Source organism: Diadema setosum, chromosome 7 (assembly GCF_964275005.1).
Source record: "Diadema setosum chromosome 7, eeDiaSeto1, whole genome shotgun sequence".
Classification (NCBI taxonomy): Eukaryota; Metazoa; Echinodermata; class Echinoidea; order Diadematoida; family Diadematidae; genus Diadema; species Diadema setosum.
Genome location: NC_092691.1, coordinates 36429735 through 36454087, shown reverse-complemented (window position 1 = coordinate 36454087; position 24353 = coordinate 36429735). Strand labels below are relative to the sequence as shown.

General features: G+C 37.0%; 1 protein-coding gene across 1 annotated transcript in view; it reads left to right on the top strand.

Annotated features, from left to right (window-relative positions):
- The window catches only part of LOC140230764 (multiple C2 and transmembrane domain-containing protein 1-like), a 101493-nt gene that overhangs the window by 71656 nt on the left and 5484 nt on the right, over positions 1 to 24353 (top strand). The window contains exons 6-18 of the mRNA XM_072310902.1: positions 7641 to 7829; positions 8919 to 9049; positions 9609 to 9795; positions 11664 to 11718; positions 12517 to 12555; positions 13481 to 13583; positions 14404 to 14506; positions 15897 to 15998; positions 16620 to 16694; positions 17442 to 17561; positions 18583 to 18708; positions 20342 to 20392; positions 21237 to 21254. Coding sequence (XP_072167003.1) covers positions 7641 to 7829; positions 8919 to 9049; positions 9609 to 9795; positions 11664 to 11718; positions 12517 to 12555; positions 13481 to 13583; positions 14404 to 14506; positions 15897 to 15998; positions 16620 to 16694; positions 17442 to 17561; positions 18583 to 18708; positions 20342 to 20392; positions 21237 to 21254 — 1299 coding nt within the window. The remainder of the gene's footprint in view (positions 1 to 7640; positions 7830 to 8918; positions 9050 to 9608; positions 9796 to 11663; positions 11719 to 12516; positions 12556 to 13480; positions 13584 to 14403; positions 14507 to 15896; positions 15999 to 16619; positions 16695 to 17441; positions 17562 to 18582; positions 18709 to 20341; positions 20393 to 21236; positions 21255 to 24353) is intronic.

Genomic DNA, 24353 nt, shown 5'->3' with positions numbered 1-24353 from the left:
TCTGTAGACCCTTTTGTTTCATCTCTTTATACATAGTCATCATCCACTCCCCTTGGTTGCATTACATAAATGATTTATGATAGCAATGCGTTGTAGAATGGCAACTTCTTGTAGCAACAGCCAATCAGGAAGCAGGATTCTTGTCATTACAATGACACTAAGAGCTGTTATCATAGCAACTTTTTTGAAAAAAATATGAAATGGGGTCTTTTTAAATTCTTTCCTTTAGCAGATGCTATTAAACAACATTGTACTCTCTCTTCCCTGAATTCCCAGGGCTTTGATTAAAACATATTTATTTACAAATATCTTGTTTGTAAGAATGTATTTATGTACCAAACATTTCTTTTTTTTTCTTTTTATCACTTCTACAGTGCTGTTGTTACAACATATTCTTTAAACATATCTTGAAATGTATGTATGTTTGTTTGTGTGTATGTGTGTGTGTGTGTGTGTGTGTGTGTGTATGTGTGGTTGTTTGTCCAACCTTCTGTGCACATGATATGCTGAAGGACTCATTTGATCTGCCAAAGTTTGGGATTCTAGTGATACTTGATTGCCAGTCTCAATGGGGTCAATGATCAATGATCATGTGCTGAATGGTCATTCAATGATGACAGAACACTCATTGCTGCACTTCTGAAATAGTATGAACATCCAAAATGTGCTTAGCATTCACAATAAGTTTTCACCTTTCGTTGACAGGAATATGCTTCATAATTGTGTGTGTGTGTGCGTAAGCGTGCGTGCGTGTGTGTGTGTGTGTGTGTGTGTGTGTGTGTATGTACAGTTTGTATGTAAAAGGAATCACAGAAAGTTTCTGCTTTTTATTTGGTTGTTTGCAAACCAAGAGACAGTGTGGTACAAGATGTAACATTACTTGATGATCCTGTACCCTATGTGAAATAAAATAAAGTTAAGTGGAAATGAGAATTGTTTCCACAAGATTGCTACTGTCATCTGTATAGGTAGAGTGGCACTTGCACAGAGATTTTCAGAGATATCAGTGGTGATGGTGAATATATACCCACAGGACAAAGAGTGTGCATTTACTTCAGATTAAATCCAGGAAAATACTTCCTACAATCGTAATCGATTCTCAGGATTTGCAAAAGCCTGCCTATATCCTAATGTCAAATCACACTGACCATGGCTCTTTCTCTCCTTTTCTTTGCACACAGCTCAGTCAAAATGAGTCAAAACCTCAGGTACAGTTGCAATGCAAATTTGGTTCCCGTCCCTCCCACACCTGTGAGACCATGTATATGGGTTGGGTGTGGTCTCCCCTGAATCTCCTTTGTCAAAATTACGTTGCAGCATTGAAACCTATCTTCTAGCAAAGTGCAATTCAGAATGTGTGCACTATGCTTTTTGTCCCCTCATACATGTATACACCCTTGCATTTTCAGGTCTCTGGGCTCTGCAAAGTATGCTAGATGCTGTAATGAGATTACCTGGAAACCCATATTTTCTATTTTTAGATTATTATTATTATCAATTTTTTTGCAGACTGGGTTGGTTAAAACAGGCAACCTTCAAACTTGGTGAAAAAAAGGAATAAAAGTTTTCTCTTAATGTGAAAGCAACCTTTGCATGGAAAACAAGAACTTTGAATGATGATGTTGGGAAAACAATGTTTGGTAATCAAATGACAGATGATATTGATGCTGGTGATACGAATTTTAGCAAGAATTGATGACAGACGTAACAATGATCTGATTGATAGAAATAATCTTAATATTACTGATAATGAAAGAGATGCTGATGATGATAATGATGAGCGTACATTTCAGTGAGCAAAATTGGCCAATCAAGTCTGCTGGTGTTAAGAACCCTTCCTCCCATGTCTCTCCCCCCCCCCCCATAAAAAAAGAAGGGGGAAAAAAAGGTGCTTTGCTGCATGCTAGGATAGTTGTGGGATATAGCTGATTATTACTTTGTAAGCAAGTTATTATACCCATTAATGCATGCCTCTCTCATGCTCTCTCCCACACTTTTTCTCTCTCTTTCTTTCTTTCTTGTATTTCTGAGGTAAACACATGAGGGGTAACAGCTGTGTTAGCAATCAATATCAGACTTTGAGTAATTGCAGGGCTGATTGGTGGTAATTATTTAGCCAAAGCAATTATGCCACATAGCCATTTTTTTTCCCCACCCATGTCATAGTTAGGCAGTGATACTGATGTGACTTCCACCCCCACTAACTATACCACTACTACATATGTACCACCGCCACCGCCCTGACAAAAGCTTGCGTCTTTCCATAAATCTTGTTTTGTCACAAATTAGGCTCGGAATCGTCACCCTCTGCTGCGAAACTTGAAAGTCGTCTGGAATGTTTTTAACTGTCATGCGAAGGGGTGTGAAAGGATTGGATTGAATGTTTGATGTAAAACCGTCAGTTTGACTTCGGGTGTTTCTATTTAACGCTGAGGATGGAATCATTGGATTATGTGATTTTGTCACGAGCATATGTTGCAAAGGAATATTTTTGTTTTCAGCAACGGCACTGAACAGGAACAGAGGATGCTGTGTCTGTGGTAATTGGATTTGTGAATGGTGTCACATGCTGTCATTTCAATGACATACACTTCAAATCTTACTTCTGCCATCATTCATCTGGATTTTGTCTTCATATGAAATAAAAAAGGCATATGTTTTATGTGCAGGTGGAATTTGATCACGTTTGAACAATCTGGACCTTCTGCCCACATCCTGTGAACATTTCTCAGTCTGTGTGTACTGCTGGTCAAACAGTTCTATTTGCCTACCAATGTGAGTGCCGTGTCATCACTTTTTGCAGCTGCATTGACTATTGTATACCTCCTTCTTTTTTGCTTGAGCACAAACATTTTTGCTGTATTCAGTCTGAATGAAAAGTTTGCAGGTATTAACATTGACAAATGTTGGAACCTTGCAACATAATGAGAACAACCATTCAGATGTGTATGTGTTGTTTAGCTATTAAAGTGCACAGTTTCATCGGCATTGGTCGGATTAAAACAGATATTATTCAGCACATTCTACAGTCTCCAAGGAGTATGGTCATCCTTCTACATAACAACGAGAAAACACTCTTCTGCAAGTGTGCTTAGCTACATTTCTTTCGCCGCCGAGCTCTAAAGTGAGCAGTTTTCTGTCAAGGAAACTTAGCAGTGGTTCTGTGACGAAGAGAGTGAACGTGTTCAACCAAACTTCTGTTGCTTCATTTGCCATCTCGTGTTTACTCAATTGAGCTGTGCGTAAAGGGTTTATACTTCTTTTCGAAACAATGTCTGATCCGAGCCCGTCATCGGATGAGATGCCGGACGGAAGTCCATCCGCAGCAACAAATTCTTCCGTCCCCATTTCTATTCCTCCCGCGTCTCCACCCCCTCTCTCTCCCTCTGCTGCTCTGGCCAGTCGCGGAGCCGCCGGGACGAGCAGCTCGATCACATCTCACTCAATTTCCTGGGTAAGTTGTGGGATGAAAAAGCGTCTGCTCCTCCTGTGATATTAGCTGATGTTGACTCAGTTGCTCATCTCTCCTCTTTTTTTTTTTTTTCAAATTGACAAGGTATTTACAAGGTTTTGATGTCCTCTCCCATCTTGAGCCACCTCGTTTTGCCCCATTTTAACTATTGAGTAGGAGGAGACAGTATAATCTCACTTGTACTGAACATTCAGAGGAAGACAGACTGAGCATGTTGCTCATTTAGCAGCTGTGTTGTAGCGAGAGCTCTGGAAATGTGGGAATTTATGTAGCATGGGAAAGTAGTCTGTCATGGATAGTCTTCTAGACTGCTTGGAAATGATGAAAGAAATGTCTTTTTCCTTTTTATCATGTCTGTGTACATTTTGAGTTTATATACTATATATTTTTTAATAATTCATGTATGTGTGTGTGTGTGTGTGTGCATTTGTGCATACATAAATACAACTATGTTCTCATACTTTGTTTTTCATATGATATTGAATGTTGAAGATGTGCAAATTTAACCCCAAACTTTTAATGAAAGGCCAGTAGAGAACAGCTATTTATACCTTAATTCCCCCTACAGTACAAGCAAAAAAGAAAAAAAAATCCTTGCCTGCTTAATCCAGATGCTGACAGGCAAGAGACGCATACATTTAAATTCCATTTTTTTTTTCATAATCAGAGCTAGCTTTGCAAACTTGACAGGAATGCCTAGAAGTGTTTCTCTATTGCTGTATTCCATTCTTATCATGTGAAGAAGAAGAAAAAACAACAACAAACTAACACAATGTATCCAGCTATCATTTCTTTTTTTAACCTGTTGAGGATGAGTCCCGTGTATACTCGGCCAAGTGTCTATGGAAAATGCGTGTTGTAGCAAAATCAGCCCATCCTCAACGGGTTAAAACCAATTTTGTAGGTAAAACCTCAGTCCTCTTGCATGAAAAGAAGAAGAACAGAGAGCCCACACTGAACTTTTTTGTTGTTGTTGGTATCGCTCAGTTGAGATGCTTTCCATGATCACTGATGATATTATTTATACTGATTGTCACATAGCTATCACTTTACTGCTATGAAATGCAAATAGCTGGGGGTGTGTGTTTTGAGAGTAATTAGTGGAAATCAGAATTCTCCTGGATGACTCATGATTGGAAGATTGTAGATTGGTGCTCATGATGAATTTGTTTGTTTGCAGTCTTTATCGACTGTTTGATGACCTCTTTGGTAGCATGAATGTGATGAGATGTGTTTAATATAAACTGTCAGATATCAGTCACAGGTATCACAAGTGTGTCCTGCAATTAGCCATTTATAATCAAACGCATATTCACTATTATGTCGCTTCCTCTTGCTTTGAAAAGCCCTCTGAGCCACATGAAGAAGATATGATGACTCGGATGACATGAGCTTTTATGATGTTGTAACGTACTAGATATTCATATCTTCAGGAAAAATCTAAAGGACACTTTCTGATTTAATAGCCCCTTTGGAAAGCCTAGTTTGCCACATGTAAATATGATGACTCAGATGATCACAAGCTATTATAATGTTGTAATGTATTCATATCTTCAAGAAAAATCTAAAGGACAGTTTTTAATTGTAGCCCATTTGGAAAGCCCTATAAGCCACATGGAAATATGATGACTCAGTTGACCACAAGCTATTCTAAAGTTGTACCCCATGCCTTCCAGGAAAACTTGGAATGGCAAAATATAATTCCAAGTCCTTTGTGCTGCAGTGATGAAGTCATAAATGTGACATGCCATTTCAAATGAAGCGTAGAATGAGCCAGTGAATACATGACAGAATAGAGAAAAATCAAATTCAATAGGTTTATTGCTTTTCATCAGTTACAATTACAAATGATGTTACAGTGGTAATATACATTACAAAAAATGAAAACAGTATGTTACAGTCATACATGAGTGTAGTATTAGTCATTGGAAAAGGGACAAAAAGGAAATTCAGTGAAAAACGTACTGTATAAGTTCATGAAAATGTGAGTGAAAAGGAAAGACCAAGGAGCTTTGCAAAATGGTATTATGGTATAATTATACGAAATAAAGTTAAACACAACGCAATTTTCATGAGTTACTAATTATTAGAATGAGTAAGACACTGATGAAGCAAGGCTGTTGTTACCATTCATGTTGTATGAAGAATAGACTCAAATGACTGAATGACTGACTGACTGACTGACTGACTGACTGACTGAATGACTGAATGAATGAATGAATGAATGAATGAATGAATGAATGAAAGGTGTAGATAGAAGGGAGGTGCTAGTTTATGTTATCAACCAGTCGCAGATTATGTATGTCATGAAAGTGATAATGAATTCATGAAATGACTGCCAAAATAAAGATGTGAATGTGAAAATGAAGAAATGCTACAAATGGCTAAAGTGGTCCTATTAAGGAAAGAATGAAAAATATACTATTTAGAAAATAGCCCCATTTACACTTTGACAAGTGATATCATCAAGAAAGAGAAAGTGGCATTCAGGTAGTGTATGGGAGAGGGAGAGAAAATCTGTACAAATAGAAACACACACAAAAAATGTCTTTGACTTATAGGGTAAGTCTATTGTAAAGTATCTTATGACTTCTGTTTCGGAATTGATTATGAATGAATGAATTAAACTGGTTGGATGATTCTATTAAGGTTTGAGGTTTGCCGGGTGGATGGACAATATAAAAGCAGAGAATATATTATATAGTTGTTTTGAGTTGTGGATATGCCATCCTTGAGTTCACCCCATATGAGAGAGAGAGAGAGATGATTTGTAAGTAATATGTCTTTATACCATAAATATATGCATATAGGGCCTATAGCTAAATATAGGAACAGGAGACATTAACTACAGGTTGTATGACAAGAATCTGTTGATACTCAACCCACAGACATGCACACACACACACACACACATGCAAAAAAAAAAAGTGCAAGTGGTTTGTTTTGAATTGCAGAGTGAGTTTGCTAGGCATCTATTCCACTTTCACCCTCAATTTGCACATGGAATGTGGAAAGTTGTATGCCCTCTTCACGCCCTTGACTTGCTGAGGATGAGATGGACTAGGATCAAATGGCCCTTGTATCCGCCCCGTAGAGGGAGGCTGGATTCACATGAGAACACTCGAGTACACTGGAGACGGCTAATTATTTACGTATATATGCACGATGGTGTATTGTATTTGTGGTGTCTCGGCTTACCCTCTTCAGAAATTCAGTCTCTCTCTCTTTCTCTTTATCCATCTGTTGTTGTTTTTTTTTTCTCGTTTTTATTCCCTACCTCGCTAAATATTTTCTCCACCTGACATTTTCTGTGTCAGAGTGGAAATTTGATTGGCTGGCAGGTTGTCTCAAATTCTTTGACAACCATGATTTACTTGTGTATATATATATTTTTTTTTTTTCAGGGATTTATGATGAGACCTAATTTGAATTTTCTATTTTTCATGTAGTTATTGGAGAATTTCATCGTGTATCAGATTTTAATGAATGTGGGACTTAAGATTTCACCAAAATTGTGATATTTTCTTTTCATGCAATAAATTGAATCTTGAGAAAATGTAGTGAGTGGCAGATTCATGCTTTTTAATGTAGTGACATTCAGTGTGGCACTTTAAAAGAAATTCAACAATATTGTGGTGAGTGCTGGGAAGTCTCTAGCATATATTTGATTTCACATTTTTGAGTATGAATCTAAATGTAGTTCTGAGTATGTCAAAATATGAAAAACCACAGTTAAGAGATCTCTGATCTTCACCACCACCATGCAGGAAAAAGAACTCAGAACTTTAGAAAATTTTAGAAAAAATAAAATACTGCCATTTTGTAAAAAAGCATTTCAAAATGTCAAATCATATCAGAAAAAAAGGTACTGCCATCTTGAAACAATAATTCTTTTTGGTACAATAACAGCTGTAATCATGCTGATTGTACAAGTACACTGTGCTCAAATAAATATCTAGTGCTTGTATTGGCCTGTCCATCACTAGTGAATAATCCATTGTGTAGCATGAAGTTTGATCATATTGTGGTGCTGCTTTTCCAGTGAAGATTCCAATTAATTTAGTAATGAGAAGCATGGACTGTGTAAAAGTATGAAAATTAGAATATTCCAAAGAATGACCCCTGTGATATGGTATTCAAATCCCCCCCCCCCCTCCTTTTAATATAGTTCAGCCTCAGACTGAGGAGAGACAGCGAGATGCGGTCGGCCACCCAGCGGAAGGGCAAGTCCCAAACCTGGGTAGGGGTAGTCACCATCACACTGCTGGAGGGACGGAACATGATCCCCATGGACGACAACGGCTTCAGCGATCCCTACGTCAAGTTCAAACTGGGCGGGGAGAAGTGGAAGAGCAGGGTGAGTGGAGTGATGCGTGACTGAAAACATCTACTCTTTTCCCAGACCCTTAGAACAGGGAGACATTCCTTTTGTTTGTGTACATAACATAATGCTCATTGCTGTAAGAGCATGCATAGTGTACCTGTAATTATTATGTATGCATAGAATATTGCAGGGAAAGTTGTGAAAAAAAAAATCATACTTTTAGCTCTGTTTGTGCAGTGGTTAAATGATAAGCATCCATTACCCACTGAAATGCTCAGTCCCATATGATAGAGGCAACTTTTTTTTTTTTTTTTACATTCTTCATTGAAGATGCAATGTCTGCAAGTGACATTTGGTTAGGCTCAATGCTGTGCTTTACTTATCATTTTCCTGTCAGTTATAGACTTCCCTTGGCCGCATTCTCCTCTAACCCATTCCTTCCAAGAAATGGTAATTTTCCATGTTTCAGTGTTTCAGGCACATCCAGGCCACATGGGCAATGGCTCAAACCCTTTCATCGGTACCATCATCTTTTGAATGTGATCTACCCGATGAGTCAAACTTAAAGGCATAATTTACTATTTGCAGATGAAACAAGAACCCAGCATTAGTGCTTCAAAATAGTTCTAAAATGTGAGTTAAGGATAGAAACAACCAATGTAAAAATTTGAACCAGTATAATCGATGTTAAATATTGTTAGATATATATAATGTGATCAATAGATATAATAGAAATGTTTCCAGACTAAACCATCTACATTTATGGTTTAATGAGAAAAATAGTGATATCTCCTTAAATGTATTTTAGGCTTTATTGCAAAAATTTTGTATGGTAGGATGTTATGTGATACAACTGACCTACACATATGCATCAAAAGTGATATATTGAACATTTTTTAAATCACTGCTCCCAAAGGTAAACAGGACCTTTAACCCTTTCTGTATCATAATCTCTGGAATGTGATCTCCCCGATGAGTCAAACTCAACCCTTTATGTGTCAGGGACGTTGGACAGTTTGTAATACACAGTACCCATTGACACTCAAACACACAAAGGATTTAAGAGGTTAAGAGTGAGCAGTAGACCAAAAAAAAAAAAAAAAAAATTGAATTTCTCTGAAGGTGGAGAGCAAGACGCTGAACCCGAAATGGATGGAGCGGTTTGACCTGCGCATGTACGAGGAGCAGTCTTCCACCCTCGACATCTCGGTTTGGGACAAGGACCTCGGCTCAAAGGACGACATCATGGGAAGGTGATGAGACGGAGACAGGTTTCAGTCTAATAATAGAAAGCTCTACCCACTTCTCATAGTAGTGACAGGCTTCTCTTGCAATTTGCTGATTTTAAATGATAATAAATTACGCTGGCAGTATTATGTCATTCTCAATTCTGATTGGTCAGATTGATGCAGTTCTCGACGCTGATTGGTCATGCTGGTGATTGACCGCCAAGTTGGTGGTGTTTTTGTGCAGCCCTGGTAACAGTCTGCATACAGACTCAGAATGGACAGACGGCATACACTTAAGAGACAAGAAAGTACCTGAAAAAAATGAAATATTGAGAATATTATTGAGAAGAAATTGATCCTATGAGTGTAACAAAGTGGGGACAGTATGAGGAATTTGTTCATAGCACACTCAAATTTTGAGGAGAGCACTATTTGGATGTGGTTGGCAGTAGTGAAAGAGTAAAAAGAATTTGTGAATCTGAAATACATTTTTGAAACCTGTGAACAGATGCTTGGCACTGCAGGAACATTTTAGGCCCAAGTCTCGTTAGTTTTTGTGGTGTTGGCCATTTCCCCACTCCAGGGCCCAGATTGACCTGTCAACCCTGGACATGGAGCAGACCCACCAGCTGACCGTAGAGCTGGAGGACAATGCAGGCACCCTAGAGATCCTGCTGACCATCAGTGGGACAGTGGGCACGGAGAACGTGTCGGACCTGGCCAGCTACAAGCAAGACCCCAACCTCAAGAGAGAGCTGTACCTGAAATATGTGAGTTTGGCTCGAACATGTTTCAATCTGATGCCTTACATCTCAGTATGATTGAGCAGTAGTCATTTTGAAAAATGCCGATCATTACGATTTCCCCCACTTGGTCCGATTGACTGGGGCGTAATGTCCCGGTGCCACAGAGATTTAATTTTCTCGTCGGTCACCCATCAGAAGCAAAGTTTTTTTGCTTCCGGCAACCTACAGAACTGTATCGGATCGCAGTCTAATGAATCCGACTTGTGTTGATCGACTGCCAGGTCATTGTTAGATGTGTCGGGCATGATCAAATGAGGCATGATCATCCGATGTGACATGTCTGACACTGACTTGTGATTCGGATTCATCAGACTGTGATCCGATACACTTTGGTAAGTGTCTGGAAGCAACAGACTTTGCTTGCGATGAGTGACCGATAAGAAAAATCTCTGTGGAATGGGGTATTTCACTTACACAATGCTCTTATAGAGAGATCAGAATCTTCCATTTGTGTGCAATGCAAAGTTTCAAACATGGGAATACACCTTTCACTGCATTTGGCACAAATATGAATAATGCATGGTCTGGCACTAAATCCCCTTGTTGCTACCATTAGATATTCCATCACACATGTTAGTTTCTATGATAAGTATTAAGTGGGAGAGATATTTTGTATGGCTACTTGATGAAAATTTTTCTCCGTCTTATCCAATGTCCCACGCTATGTATTTAAGCAGTAAAAATAATTTGCCCCCAAAATGTTGCTGCAATATTGCCGTATTAAAGTGGCGTATAGCCGTGTCTCAATTAATCACTGGTGCCTGCATTAGAGTGAAGAAATAAAGAAATAGATATCTGTAGTATAGAAATGTGTATGGACCAATTATTCTTCATCAAAGGCATTTTTGCAAAAAGGACAACATTCATGTATTTCAAGATCATTTCCTTTTCCTTCTTTTTGGAGGTCATTTTCTTTGCTATTTGCATTTAGTCCTCCTTCTTGAGGGGAAGATGTATGTGTGTGAAAAGACTAATGACAAGAAAAAGTCAAATGAATAGTAGGTGTTGTTATAGAAGTGATGGAAAGGAAGGAGACAGATTAGTCACAAATTTCTATAGGCCAACACCAGGTATTTGAAAGTTAGATTGCTGTTGAAAAATAATTGTGTAACATTGCAAATAACTCCCTCATGGCATCTCATAAAAGAAAGAAAGAGAGAGAGAGAAAAAAAAAACATTTTGATCATGAAGAGTTGTATTACTGATATGAATTTTACCTGTATTTTGAAATCAGCTTGTAAAAATCTTCTAACCTAATCTCATCTCTTCCTAGCCTGTGACATTTCATATTTTTGCAATAGTTTTAAGTTGTTTTGACATCAAATAGTTAAAATCAAATTTACTGGTATATACAGATATTGCAGTATTCAGTCTGTAAACTCAACCATTTGCAAGTCATTTCAAATCTCCTGAGAATTTGTGTAAGGTGATTTGTATGTAGAACAAACATCTGATCATCATATATCTAGATCAAATTGGTTCTATTTGTGGAATTATTAAACAACACATGTCAGCCAAGCACGAATACCTGATGATGAATATTGGGGTTTATTGCATACAGAGTAGATGTAATATGTGCTGATGATTATAGTCTTCTCAGCATCATGAAATGCCAAGGAGATGATATTTAGGCGGACACTAGATGATATTTACTCCAAAAGTGTCTGAGTCTGGATCATTTTCCCCGGGGAACCATGATAAACGAAGGGCTGCTATAAATCTTGCCTGATGCTTACATGTACGTGCAGATGATAAAGATTGATACGTGTATGCCAAGGAAATAATGCAAATAAAAAGTGACCTTCCTTGTTATGGATGTTTTTGTTCATCAGGGACTCCTGAATTCACTGAAGGATATCAAAGATGTTGGCTGGCTGCAGGTTAAAGGTATATGTGATATATCTTCATATATATATATTTATATGTTTATGATATTTGTTCTCCATCACCTTGGGAAGCCTGGTTGAGTTGCTGACTTTAGATAGGAGAAAATTGCAATATAAAGTAATGTTGCTGAAAACTAAAAGAAGCTTCATATTTGTTCCCTAAATTTAAACTGTGGAATATCAGCTACACTGTACTTCCCATCTAAATATCACAGCCTATGTAATGTTTTTAATTTGGATATTTGCATTTTTTTTTTTTTTTTGCAAAGCATGTTACCTTAGTATTTTTAGTTGACCTTGTGTGTCTAAATGTTTGATCACATGTGTGCTTCACTGTATCTTTAAGGCCAATGATATCACTAACTCACCTTTTGCACATTCGTATTGACTGCTTAATCAAGAACTGTTTTGTGAAATAAGCAAATCCTCATAATTTCATAGGTTCCTTATTTTTCATCTGGTTTTGATCAAATTTTCACTGTTGTACATAGTATTATACATGTAGATTGTTACTCTCCTTTTCTTTGTGTTGATTTTTTTGACTAGTCCAGAATTCCCCTTTAGCATGCATACAGGCTTGTGTTAAATCACCTGAACTGGAGTGCTATGTCCACATTTAACTAACATGTGGTATAGTCCCATGTGGACATTTTCACGCAATCAACACAACCCTTGTCTTTGCCTATTGATCGACACTTCTAATGATCTTGCAATTCGATATGCCTTAGTGAAATGATTGATTACTTTTTTGTTCCATTAATTTTTTTATCTTCTGTTTTGCTTTTGCTATTTCAAATAGTCATTAAGGCCCAGAATCTACAAGCAGCTGACATTGGAGGTATGTGTGAGCTATGTAACATGTTTTATAAATGTTCTATGCACCCCTTCTGGGCTTTGATTTTGGTCAAAGTTTATGGATAGTGGGATTGTTCTGACTGATGTGTTGCAGCTGCTGGTAACAGTGAAGTATTGTATGTACTGTACATGAAGTGATGTATGGGACATCTGCTCATTCAGGCAGGCATACGGAAGGATAATATGCTTTATGTGGTTTAAACCGTTAGCTCCTTGGGTAATTCTTCAGCAGGAATGATCACGGTATACTCATTAAATTAGCAATGCTGCATTTTACTGCTTACCCAATATTGGTTAGAACCACTAAATCTGTACAAAATCAGGAGAGAAAGTTACACACAGTTGCCAATTGGAGACAGAAATTTTAACTGTCATCTGCTTTGATGTGTTGCCAATACAGGGATCACTTATAGATGTAGCAAATCAGAGGCTATTGATAATTATGAAAATGAAATTAATGATTGTATTTAACCAAAATATGTTTGAAATTAAAGAGATATCGTTATTCTGTGAAATACTGGCAGTGAATTAAAAAGATTGTAATAATGAGTTAAAGCACCAGCATCTTCACCCGTCTAGCCTAGTGTTTTGCAACTATTTCCTTTTTCTTCTTGTGTGAGTATTACATAGTTTTTAAAATATACTAGTGCATTTGTTTGTAGCAAGTGTTGTCCTCTCTTGTTTTGCTGATAATGTGACAATTGGGCTCTGGTGAGTGAAAGTTCACCATCGACTAAATTCTTTCTAGAAAGGGTCAATATCCATCTCTCTTAATATTTTCCAGAGTTTTCTGATGAATTGGAGACATAGTGAACTGTGAATCACCAGAGTCCAAGATTGGTATGGTTTAATCCCGCCTTGTAGATATGGAGTTGTTTATCTATTTTCTTGTCTGATCTTTGCTGCAGGAAAGAGCGACCCGTTCTGTGTTCTGGAGCTCGTCAATGCCAGACTACAGACACAGACTGTCTACAAGACGTTACATCCAGAGTGGGGCAAGGTGTTCACGTTGTGAGTTTAAAACTGAGACTAATTCCTGCAGTGACATGTGCCCAGTGCTGTGCATCATATGCTGTAGAGAGCTACACTCATTTATGATATTGCAGATAAGAGTAGTGTTTTTTAAAAAATTTGATATGTCCAAAACCATTCACATGTTTCTATTTTTGCAATAGAAAGTTGAACCTGAAATTAGTGAGAATTTCTACACTGCAAAATATTTCACACCTACAGTGCATGTACACGATCGTCTTAAAATTGAGTCGTGATATCATGTTTAGTAGTTTGCCCATAAGTTTGAGGAAGGAGTGGCTATGCGTTTTATGTGTTGTTTTAATATCCCACTACAACTAGGTATACACATTAGTATCTAATGGCATTAAAATATCTTCACAGTTTATATTAAAGGCAGTAGTGCCTTTATTGTGAGGTATGTCTGAAAGAATTTCCTTGTGAAGTATTTCTGAAAGAATTGCCTTGTGAATTGATATTCCAAAACCGCATTGTTACATCTAATTGAAGCTGATAATCTACTATCTGTGGCTGTTCTGCAATGCACTCATTGTGAGAAGGGGGGGGGGGGGGGTATAACTTGTGAATGATTTATGAAGAAATAACTCACTGTGTTTAAATGATGTGTACATTAAAATGAGAGTGATAAGATCAGATTAAAGGTAAAAGAATTTGGTGGATTGAATAAAAAAAAGTGTGCATGCTTAAAGAAGATATTTGTTGGCATGTCATGTGTGCCATGTAGAATGCTTGAAACACTGGTAATACCTGGCGTAAATTCATGTTTGTTTTATCCACATTTTGTCTCTGTACCTTGAAGCCAAGTGAAAGACATCCATTCTGTCTTAGAGGTGACGGTCTTTGACGAAGACAAACACGGCAGCCCAGAGTTCCTCGGAAAGGTTGCCATTCCTCTCCTACGGGTAAGTATGCAGGGAAATTAATTTCACCAGAACCATAAAAAGTGATTAATTGCATAATGTACCTCTGGCCTATTGGCCTATGAAGAACCATGTTTGAACTCCTCTGCATAAAAGAGTGAGTGTGAGTGGTATATATATTATGCTGGAATGATATACGGTGTAGTTCAAAGTCCAGTTATATGGCAAATTTGTTTTGCATTTCGCATGCGACTTTTCATGCAACATGATGCAACGTGAGGGAACATGTGGTCATACGTTTGACCTTGGTGATTAATTGCATAGTCTTAGAAACCATCAGAAATACACAAAGGCAAAGCTCTGCTTCTCTGTCACACTTGTAATAAAGAACAAATTCAACAACTTGTGGGAGTAAGCGTTGAATATAAAATTAATTTATTAGTGGAAAAAAGAGCAAAGAAAGTGGGATTCCATCAGGATTCGAACCCAAGACCTCCGGATGCTAGCCCGATGCTCTACCGACTGAGCTATAGAAAGCCCCAGTTCAGTGTTCGTCCCAGAAACCCTTAATTCTCAATTCTGGAATGCTCAGAAGCTATAGCAGTGTGTTTATGTGTGACACACATGCACACATTTAAACCTGGTATAGACCCAAAGGATAATTCAACTTGGGGATAAATGCAAGGGATCACCGAAGTGCTTTTTGAGTGTGTAGCAAATGCAAACAGAGGGAAACTGACAGTGGGGATATAGTGCCTAGGAGCTGTGGCACAACCGCTACAGCCAGGGGACTTGAACCAATGACCTAGTGATTGATGGTTTGTGGTTTTATCCATGAAGCCACAGTGGCTCCTCATGCACTTATAATGCACCAAAGCCTGTAGTGAATAATTCCAACCTATTTTGAATTCACACAGTCATTTATTATTAAATTGAATATATGCATAGAGATGGTGTACTCGACCACTTCACAAAATATTCAGCCAATTTCTTCCGAAGTAGATCTCAGTGCCAAAACTTTACCTAGCCTTTGAATGCTAAAGTAGAAGTCCTGTGCTTGTTGTGGGTAACGTTATGACAAGTTATGCGATAAAAACCAACTGAGGAAAAGGAAATAGGGAAATAGTCTGGGACATCAACTATGTCTCTGTAGAAGTTTTGATACAGAAAAGTGACAGTTGGAGGAGGGATTTCAAAGATGTATTGTTAAAGTTTTCTTTTAAACTGTATTTAGTCATTGTCTTTTCTGACTGTCTACCAATTTCCATTTCTCTTACATTGTATGTCTCACTGGTTTGTTGCTTTGATTTCTTGTGTGGTTCTAGAATTTTCTCGTTATCTGTAGTTTTATTTTTCAGCTGCCACTTTGTTTTTGAGTGGTGGTTCATACCCTATAGTGTACCCTTATTTTCTGCCCCTGTGTCTATGTCAGGCAAGGTGTAGTGAGAGGAGGTCGTACACACTCAAGGACAAGAAGCTGAAGAGGAGAGCGAAAGGAACCATTCTTCTTGAGCTGGACTTCATCTACAATGATGTAAGTTTTTCTTTTGTACAACCAAGGCTTGTCATGCAATTACTCCTACCAGGTTTATATGAGAATGCAATGTAGATTTAGAATGCAGCACAAGCCCTACTCCTTTGGTATACATGTAGTTTTGATTGAGATGGGGATTCAGGTTTTAACTTTTTTTTTTTTTTGCGAGTTGATTAGAAACCACTTATATGAATTGTTAAAGAGAATACAATTCTAAGAGGCGTTAAAAGTTTATTTTGATGAAAATCAGTTGTGAAATGGCTGAGATATCCAAAAACAAAGCAAAAAAAAAAAAAGTCCTAGTAGAAGGTAGGTCGCAACTTTTGTTGAGTTGCAGTAACCTTGTGGTGATAAGGAGTTAAAAGGTGCTGTTTGTACTATCTATCTGTTGTTATTGTTTGGCAAAGCCTATCCCAGTATTCAAAGCCTAAAGCCAGTGGAACGTTGTGAATTATGCATCTCAATGCAATTCAGTAGTGTCCACATATCAGGAAAGAGTATGTAGATAGTTGAGTGTAGTGACAGGTTTAAGTGGCTGTTTTTGTTGTTGTTGTTGTTGTCTTTCTTTTTTAAATGTGAGGTCAGCTGATTGATCATATGACTGGCTTCCTTGCATTTCAGGTCAAAGCTGCTGTCCGGACGTTCAACCCTCGAGAAAACAAATACATGGAGCAAGACCAGAGGTTTAAGATTGCAGTAAGAATATTATCATTTATCTTGGGGGGGGGGGGGAGGGGGGGAAGATGGAAATAAAATGCAAAGATATAATGTACATGTACTGAATGAATGACTTCCACCTGTCAAATTGTCATGAACATCTTCAATATAGCTACAATGTACCAAAGAGACCAATTAGTTTTAAAGAAATGCAACTGTCTTCATTTTCCATTTTCAAGAACTTGCCTATGACGTGACATTCCTCATCAACTACTGGTATTGATGAAATTTATAGCCAGTAGTGAAGTAGTGGTTATATTCCCATCAGATATACTTTGTAATAACTTTATCTTGCATGATCAGATGGGAGTAGAGAGACATATGTCTTCTTGTAAGGATATCACACATGTAATATTAAAGAGTGTACAATGTACATCTACCTTTTAATCTGTGCAGACAGTACTGTTGGATGCGGTCAAATTTGAGGTATACTGACTTGGATAGTTTTATGTTCATGTATCTGGTTTCAAGGGGAGCATTATCCTGGAATTTCTTCTTTCTTTTTTTATCTTGTTCATCTTAATTTATCTTCTTCCTGTTCTTCTTCTTCCTTGAATATTCTTCTTTTTTCTTTCTTCTTTGTATTCTACTTCCTCTTTTATTTTTTTATTCTTCTCCTCGCCTTTGTTTTATCTTTCTGCAGCAAGAGATCTAGCTCATGTCAAGAAAGATTGTGATTTACTTGCATGTGTTTATGTATGTGGTCTTCATTGGCATTTGTTACAGGTACTACAGAACAATCTGTCCCGAGTGAGCAACATGATAACAGCTATCGTGGATGTGGGTCGGTTCATCAACAGCTGCTTCCAGTGGGAGAGTAAAGTGCGCACCATTATCGCCTTCGCTGTGAGTTCATGCTCAAGATGATATCTAGATATTAATCTGTGAATGTACTGTAAAAGTGGAAATTTCCTTGTGAGTAATTTTGGCATTCAGCTTGGTAAGATGAATTTCATGGTTTAGTGGACACTTCAAAGAATTCACTGCTGCCAAGGTGGTTAAGGGCATTGGCAGCACATACAGTACAGCAGTAGAAAATAACTGGTGCGCATTATTACAGCCACTTCACTTTACATGCAGCAGGACTGGTGGAAGTGAAGAAAACTTGCAAATATCATAGCAGTTTCAATTCCCCTACAATATACCTACCTTGTCATTAAAAATTATGAAAGATTACATATGACAAACACTAAATTGGCACCTTTTCTTATGCACTAATTTTATGTTGCAACCGAATGCATAAAAATTTCCACTTTTACATCAATACGTAATTTAACTTTATCATAACAGATTTTTAATATGTTCATTACCATTCACAATTGAACTGCATTTAATCAATTTCATGTTTGCAATATCCATTTCCTGTCTTGTAGTCACTTTTTCTCCCAGGAGACAAGAGAGAAAGTAAAAAAAAAATCTATGATATCTCCATTTCTTCTGCTGCAGCACTAGATACAAGTTTGCGGCATCTACACCCTTTGTAGCTGAAGTCAAAAGTTCTAAGATCTGTAGCATCTTTGAGATTAACTCTATTTGGTTTTGCAAAGAAAGTGTCACTTTGTACACGTGATATAGAGTCCTGGTTAGTTGGTAAAGCATGGTCCACCTACATAAACTTTTTTGGCAGCCGTCATATTTTATTTGATTGAGTATGATTAGGAAGAAGAGGAGGAGGGTGGATGTTTTGCCTGTTTGGGACAAATACACCTCTTACCTCTGTTGCTTTTGTGTCTTTAATGTCAATCACTGTTCTCTGTCTTCCCTGCTTGCTCTTGTTTCCCCCCTCTATATTTTTCTCCCCTCCCGCTCCTCTCTCTGTCTCTCTGACTCCATCTTTGCCTTTGCCTGTCTCCAACCTCAACACCAGGCCTTCCTGATCATCGTGTGGAACTTCCAGCTTTACATGGCGCCTCTGTCCATCCTGATGCTCTTTGCCTGGAAGTACGTCGAGCAGTGGATCCTCAGTTCATACTCCAAGCCGCCGGATGAAGATGTAAGTCACTGCCCTGACCTCAGTCCCTTTCTCAGGAGAGATTGCGGGTTTGTGAATTTCCTCAACCCTCTCCCCAAGTGGCAACAGCAAAAATAGAATGTAAATTGTAGTACACGCTTCTTCCGAAGGATAATCATCCAAAAAGTAAAAACAAAAACAAACAAACACACAAAAACAGAAACAAAAAGAAAAACATAAAACTCATCAGCCGTATTTGGAAAATGCTGTTGTTTAATCATCTAAAAAATATAACAAATGATAGATGGTACTATCCATTCTGAAAATAATATTCTTATATCAGAAATTCACACATGGTTATGCTTGTTTATGTGTTTAGCAATCTTAAGAGTCTTTGACATTTTTTTTTTTTAAATGTTGCTAGCATTAAAGTAAAAAAAAAAAAGCATAACTTTGCATTTTTATCTGAAAAGGATTTACCCCAAAACTCAGCATGGTTCACTTTAAACTTTGGTGTAGCAGTTGCTGGTTGTTGGTGGTAAGATCTCTGGAGCCATAACACAATTCCATGCGTCATGGGACGAATATATTTGACAAGAAATAATGGCCAAGCTTTTCATCAACTGCCGTCAAGAATCCCGAGTATGATTTCAGACTGATCTGTTAAAGGAAACAAGCATTTGTCGATGTTATCAAGCAAAAGAGTTTTTTTTTTCACTTTTGGGCATGTGATACTGGATTCCGTATGTCAGTGTTTCAAGAAGAAGAGGAAGATGCGTCTTATGTTACGCTCCAGTGCTGGTAGTGATACCATTATGGGATGAAGTTTCAGGACATGTTTTCTTTATAGCAGTGTATCATATCACATTGCTATGTTTTATTGGTGAAATACTAGTATCTGATACTAGTATCACTCTTTTGTTGATAGTTTTGAAGTCTACTGTTTTGTTAAAGGGGAATTCCAGATGATTTTCATCATTTTACATAATGTAGTACATAAATCAATAGCTCTTATGTATAGATTTGTGGAATTTGTTGTGGTTCTTGAGCAGAGAAACAATACTTTCAAAAACCTTAAACAAATTACACTGAACAAGGATGATGACAGAGGAGGCTCACATATTTCGGAAATGTAGCAGTGTAATTCCATTACAATACCGCTTGCTTGCGAGTTCACCGGTGTATAAGCTATGCATGACTTCTTCTTTTGTTCTGCTTCCTTGAGCCCCAACTCATGCATTCTTACAGTGACTCTGCCATGTCATCATCCTTGTTCATTACAATTTGTTGTAAATTTTGAAAATATTCCTATTCTTCATGCCAGTTATCATAAATTCTGAAACTCTGTCCTCAGTACAACTAATTTATAGTTGTTCAAATGTAAAAATCTGAAAATCATCCGGAGGTCTCCTTTAATTAGTTTGTACCATTTTGTTGCAAACACAAAGTGGATAAATGTTTGAAATTCCATGCCGACCATCATCATGCAAACCTACACAAAACTGCCAAACATTGATTTCCTGATTTCAGTGTTTCTTAATTCTACAAAATGTCCAGGTTTTATTCAAAAATCTTACAACAGAAGAACAATGTAATATTACATTTTAAAGGGGAAACTCAAAATATCTTCCAATTAGTGACAGTGTGTATGTCTGATATGTTTCTCCACCCCCAGGACTATGATGACAGTGAAGAAGATGAAGAAGAAGCTGAAGATAAAGACAAGGTAAAACTTAAAACTGCATGCAAGGAAAAGACAGAGAAAGGGAAATGCTTCTTTCCCCATTATTTTGTGATGCTCTTATGGTTCGATAGTGTCTGGGACTACAAGTAGTTTGCATGATTGACTCACCGTTTTTGTTTTTTGTTTTTTGCTTGTGTTTGGTTTCGTTCGTTTGATGGAGCACTTTAAAGCTGAAGTTCCTTTTGAAGACAGTCATGTCAACCAGGATTTGCACCTTCGCAGTGACTTTGCTCTATAGAATTGGCAGTGATAAATGATTTGTTTCTTCTTTTTTTTTTTTTTTGTTTCTGCATGCTGTGTGATCATATGAACCAGATAAGAAAGAGAAAAGACATACCTCTTGAAAATGTGTAGAAACAAGACAAAGAATTACCAGAAAAAAAAAAAATGAATCTCTTTTGTACATGTATTGGGAAACTCTTGTTAGTGTTTGTATCAGTTTTACCTGTGATTCCGAGGTTTTCTCCACCCCCAAAAAAGTTTGAAAACCTCTCATTTACTTTTACAGTCAAGCCAGAGAGTGGATGTTGTGTCTTGTTCAGACTAAATGTACACAGTAGTGGAGAAAGCGTAATACTGTATTCAGCAGTTTGACAATGTTTGTTATGGGCTGTGTTTGCTTTGTTTTGGTTTTCTACACCTGAGTTAGAATAAATGGAGTTTGATTTTGCCTCCCCCCCCCCCCTCCCCACCTTGCACCTCAAATTAATTTTGTCCTTTTTTATGCTCCCAATCCACATTTTTTCCTCATCCCCCTTTTTGTTGCCCCCGTAACATGCTTCTGATTGTTTGATCCCCACTGTTTACTGCCATTGTTGCTCCGTAGAAAAAGGAAAAAAAGACGGTAAGTAATGAGTGGTCCTATTTGTGATGTGAGAGATGATTCTCTTCTTCACACACCTGTCCCTGCCTTTCCCATGTGTGCTGTTCCAGAGGAGTGGTCTATTTCCTTATCGATCTATCCCCCAAAGCTTCATTGTGTTTGTATCAAAGTGTGTTTTTATCATAAGCAGGTTAAGAGAGAATTCATGGCAAGATTCTGTTGCCAATGTGCAAAACATGATATTTTCAGAACTTTTATACAACGTCACTGGAATTTGGAAAATAAATACACAGTGCTAACCTCTCAGAAAAACTAAGAGTGTCTTAATTCAAATTCATCTTTTGAGAGTGTTGCAGTGAATATGTTGCTGTGGAATCACCTATTCACACACACACACACACAAAAAGAATAATAACAATGAAATGGCTGTAGAATTTGTACTAATACTTTTATATATGAAAGAAATCCAAGATATACAAATTTCTTTGTACCAAATGTCAGTTATCAAAGAAAAATATTCAATTTAGGACTTGCTGATATTGATTCAAATTTCCTTCATGATTTCCATAAACTGACAAAATCAGTGAAAGATGTTGAGATCAATAACTTAAAACCAAATGACTTGAAATATAATAACTAGCAGGTAATGTTGTATTAGCTTATTGTTTAAGAGGGAAGTGGTCATTTAGGGTGTAGAATAAAAAAAAAAAGCAATTGCATGATTTGTAATTACATTTGTCAAAGATTTTGGTATTATTGAAAATTTTTACTATGACAATGTGCCAAATTGAGGCAAAATGAGGCCATTTAGAACAGAAACCATGCATGTGGATCGTGGTACTGCACAATGTCTGTTGTGGTGAGAGAACATTGTAGGAAAAGTTGAGGAAATAAACAAAAAATTGGAAGTCGATTCAAAGTAGATTTACTTTTTTTTTTTTTTACTGCATTCAATGTTGACTATCTTCTCTATGTTTGCGATTGATGCTGATCCCTGAAAAATTAAATGAAATGTGACACGCCTTCTTTTTCTATCATCTGTTGAAATGGATACTGTATCACCTTAGAAGTAGTATTTCCACTGTTATGTGTCTATATTGTGGCACAGCGTTTTAATAGCTGCCTTAATTTCCGTATCTGTCTTTGCTTTGATTTCTTTTCTGGCATTTCCCCCTACCATGGCATCATGTACTAGAAATAGCTGTATACTGATGTATTTTGAATATTCAAGGCAGTACAGCAGAAGATGTTGAGGGCAGTTTAGTTCTGAATAGTGAAGACTGTGTCTCAGTTTCTTTCCTTTGACTGAATGATTACTGTAAAAGTTGATATTTTCGCCCTCAGCCGGGTAAGAACAGTTTTGCGTGTGTTTAATTCTGTGGAATCAAGATATCATTTACTGGAACATATGGCAAACAAAAAAAAAAATTTTGTGCTTTATTTTTGCACTAGTTCCTGGTTGCGTGAAATATGCGAAAACTTCCACTTTTACAGTATATACCTTTTTCAAAAACTGGCAACAGAAAAACAAAATCAAGCATGAGTATGCAAAAAGTATTTTACCTTTATATTGCAGTGAAACATTTCCATTTGGTACTTGCTGTAATGTTGATGACACTTGATTTGAAAAAAAAAAAATATATATATACATGTATTTTGTTTTCTTCAGTGGTTCTTGATATGATATACACAACTTTGGTTGTTAAACTTCAACCCCTCTACACATGTCAACTTTGAGTAGAATCATGCTGAGTAGCTTGTAGAAACAATAGTAATATCATAGATGAGTGTAGTCAATTAGTTTAGATATTTGTATAATCATTTCTATCCATTTTCCTTTGAAATTCTACTGCAGTGCTACTTTGACAAATTCTTTCTTGTGCTGGAATTTCGATTGATGTGTGAATGCATGTTGTGATATTGGAGATGATATTGTATATTTCCATATAATTCCAGATAGTATATCATATTTGCCTTGGAATGTGTTATGTAACTTTTTCAGTAAATAATCCTCCCTTACAATGATGTGATGCCGTTTCAAAAGTGTGAAAGATGCGAAGACATGTTGAAGGGCAGATAATTAATATAACTAATCCAAATTATTTTGTGGTGAATGCTGTAAAAGTGATGTCATATTTACTAATCATTTAGAGTTCAAGTCTAGGTATATTTTTTTCTCCGCCTCTAACGTAATCCTTAGCACATATGTACAATATGACTTAAAGGAAAGGAAAGTAATCAAAAAGCAATTACCAAAGTTACCAAAGACATGATAAACAGTTGATTATTTTGTATGCAATTGGTTATATTTTTTTTTCTTCCTTCACTGGAAACCATCCTTACAGTGATAGCTAGAAAGGCAATTTGGAATGAGCTGTAAATTTCTTGTACCTGTTCCCCACCACACAGTGAAATTTCCATGGATTTGTACATGATTTATCAGTTGCTATAGACCGTGAGGTAAATGCTCAGCTACAGCTATTAAATGCAGCTCCAATCAACTGCCTGGCCAAAAGTGAGAGTTTGTTACATCTGCTGTCTTTAGCGCATAACAATGACATCAACTTTGCCAGTACTCACTGCATTTTCATCACAATTAATTGAAAAAAAAAAAGTAAATATGGAAATACAGAAGAGTAGGTTTACCATCGGACACTTCAAACATACAATATTTTCTGTTTGTTTTCTTGCAACTCTGACTGGGAGTTTAGTCCCAATGATAGAAGGTAGAGGATTAAAAAAAACCAAAAAAAAAAAATCCTAACAAGCAAACAATGAAAATGCAAAGCAAAATAAGAAATCACATGATAAGACCTGCATTCACGTAGACCAAAAGTCAACTTTGGTGGGGTCAATATTAATTTGATAAAGCAACAACGGAATGGAAGTTGTTGTCTTTTACAGATTGTATGTCTGAATGTACGAATATACACGGAAAATATTGTAACATGAAGTAACATGAACATTTTGACACTTCAAGACATATCCATGTCTGTGAGTCTGTGCATCAGCATCTTACGATTTACTTTTTTCAGTGTCAAAATTGAGCTGTGAATTTTTGTAATGGACTGGTTCAAAAGTTGATGTGGATTTTCTTTCTTCTCATTTTTTTTTCTTGAA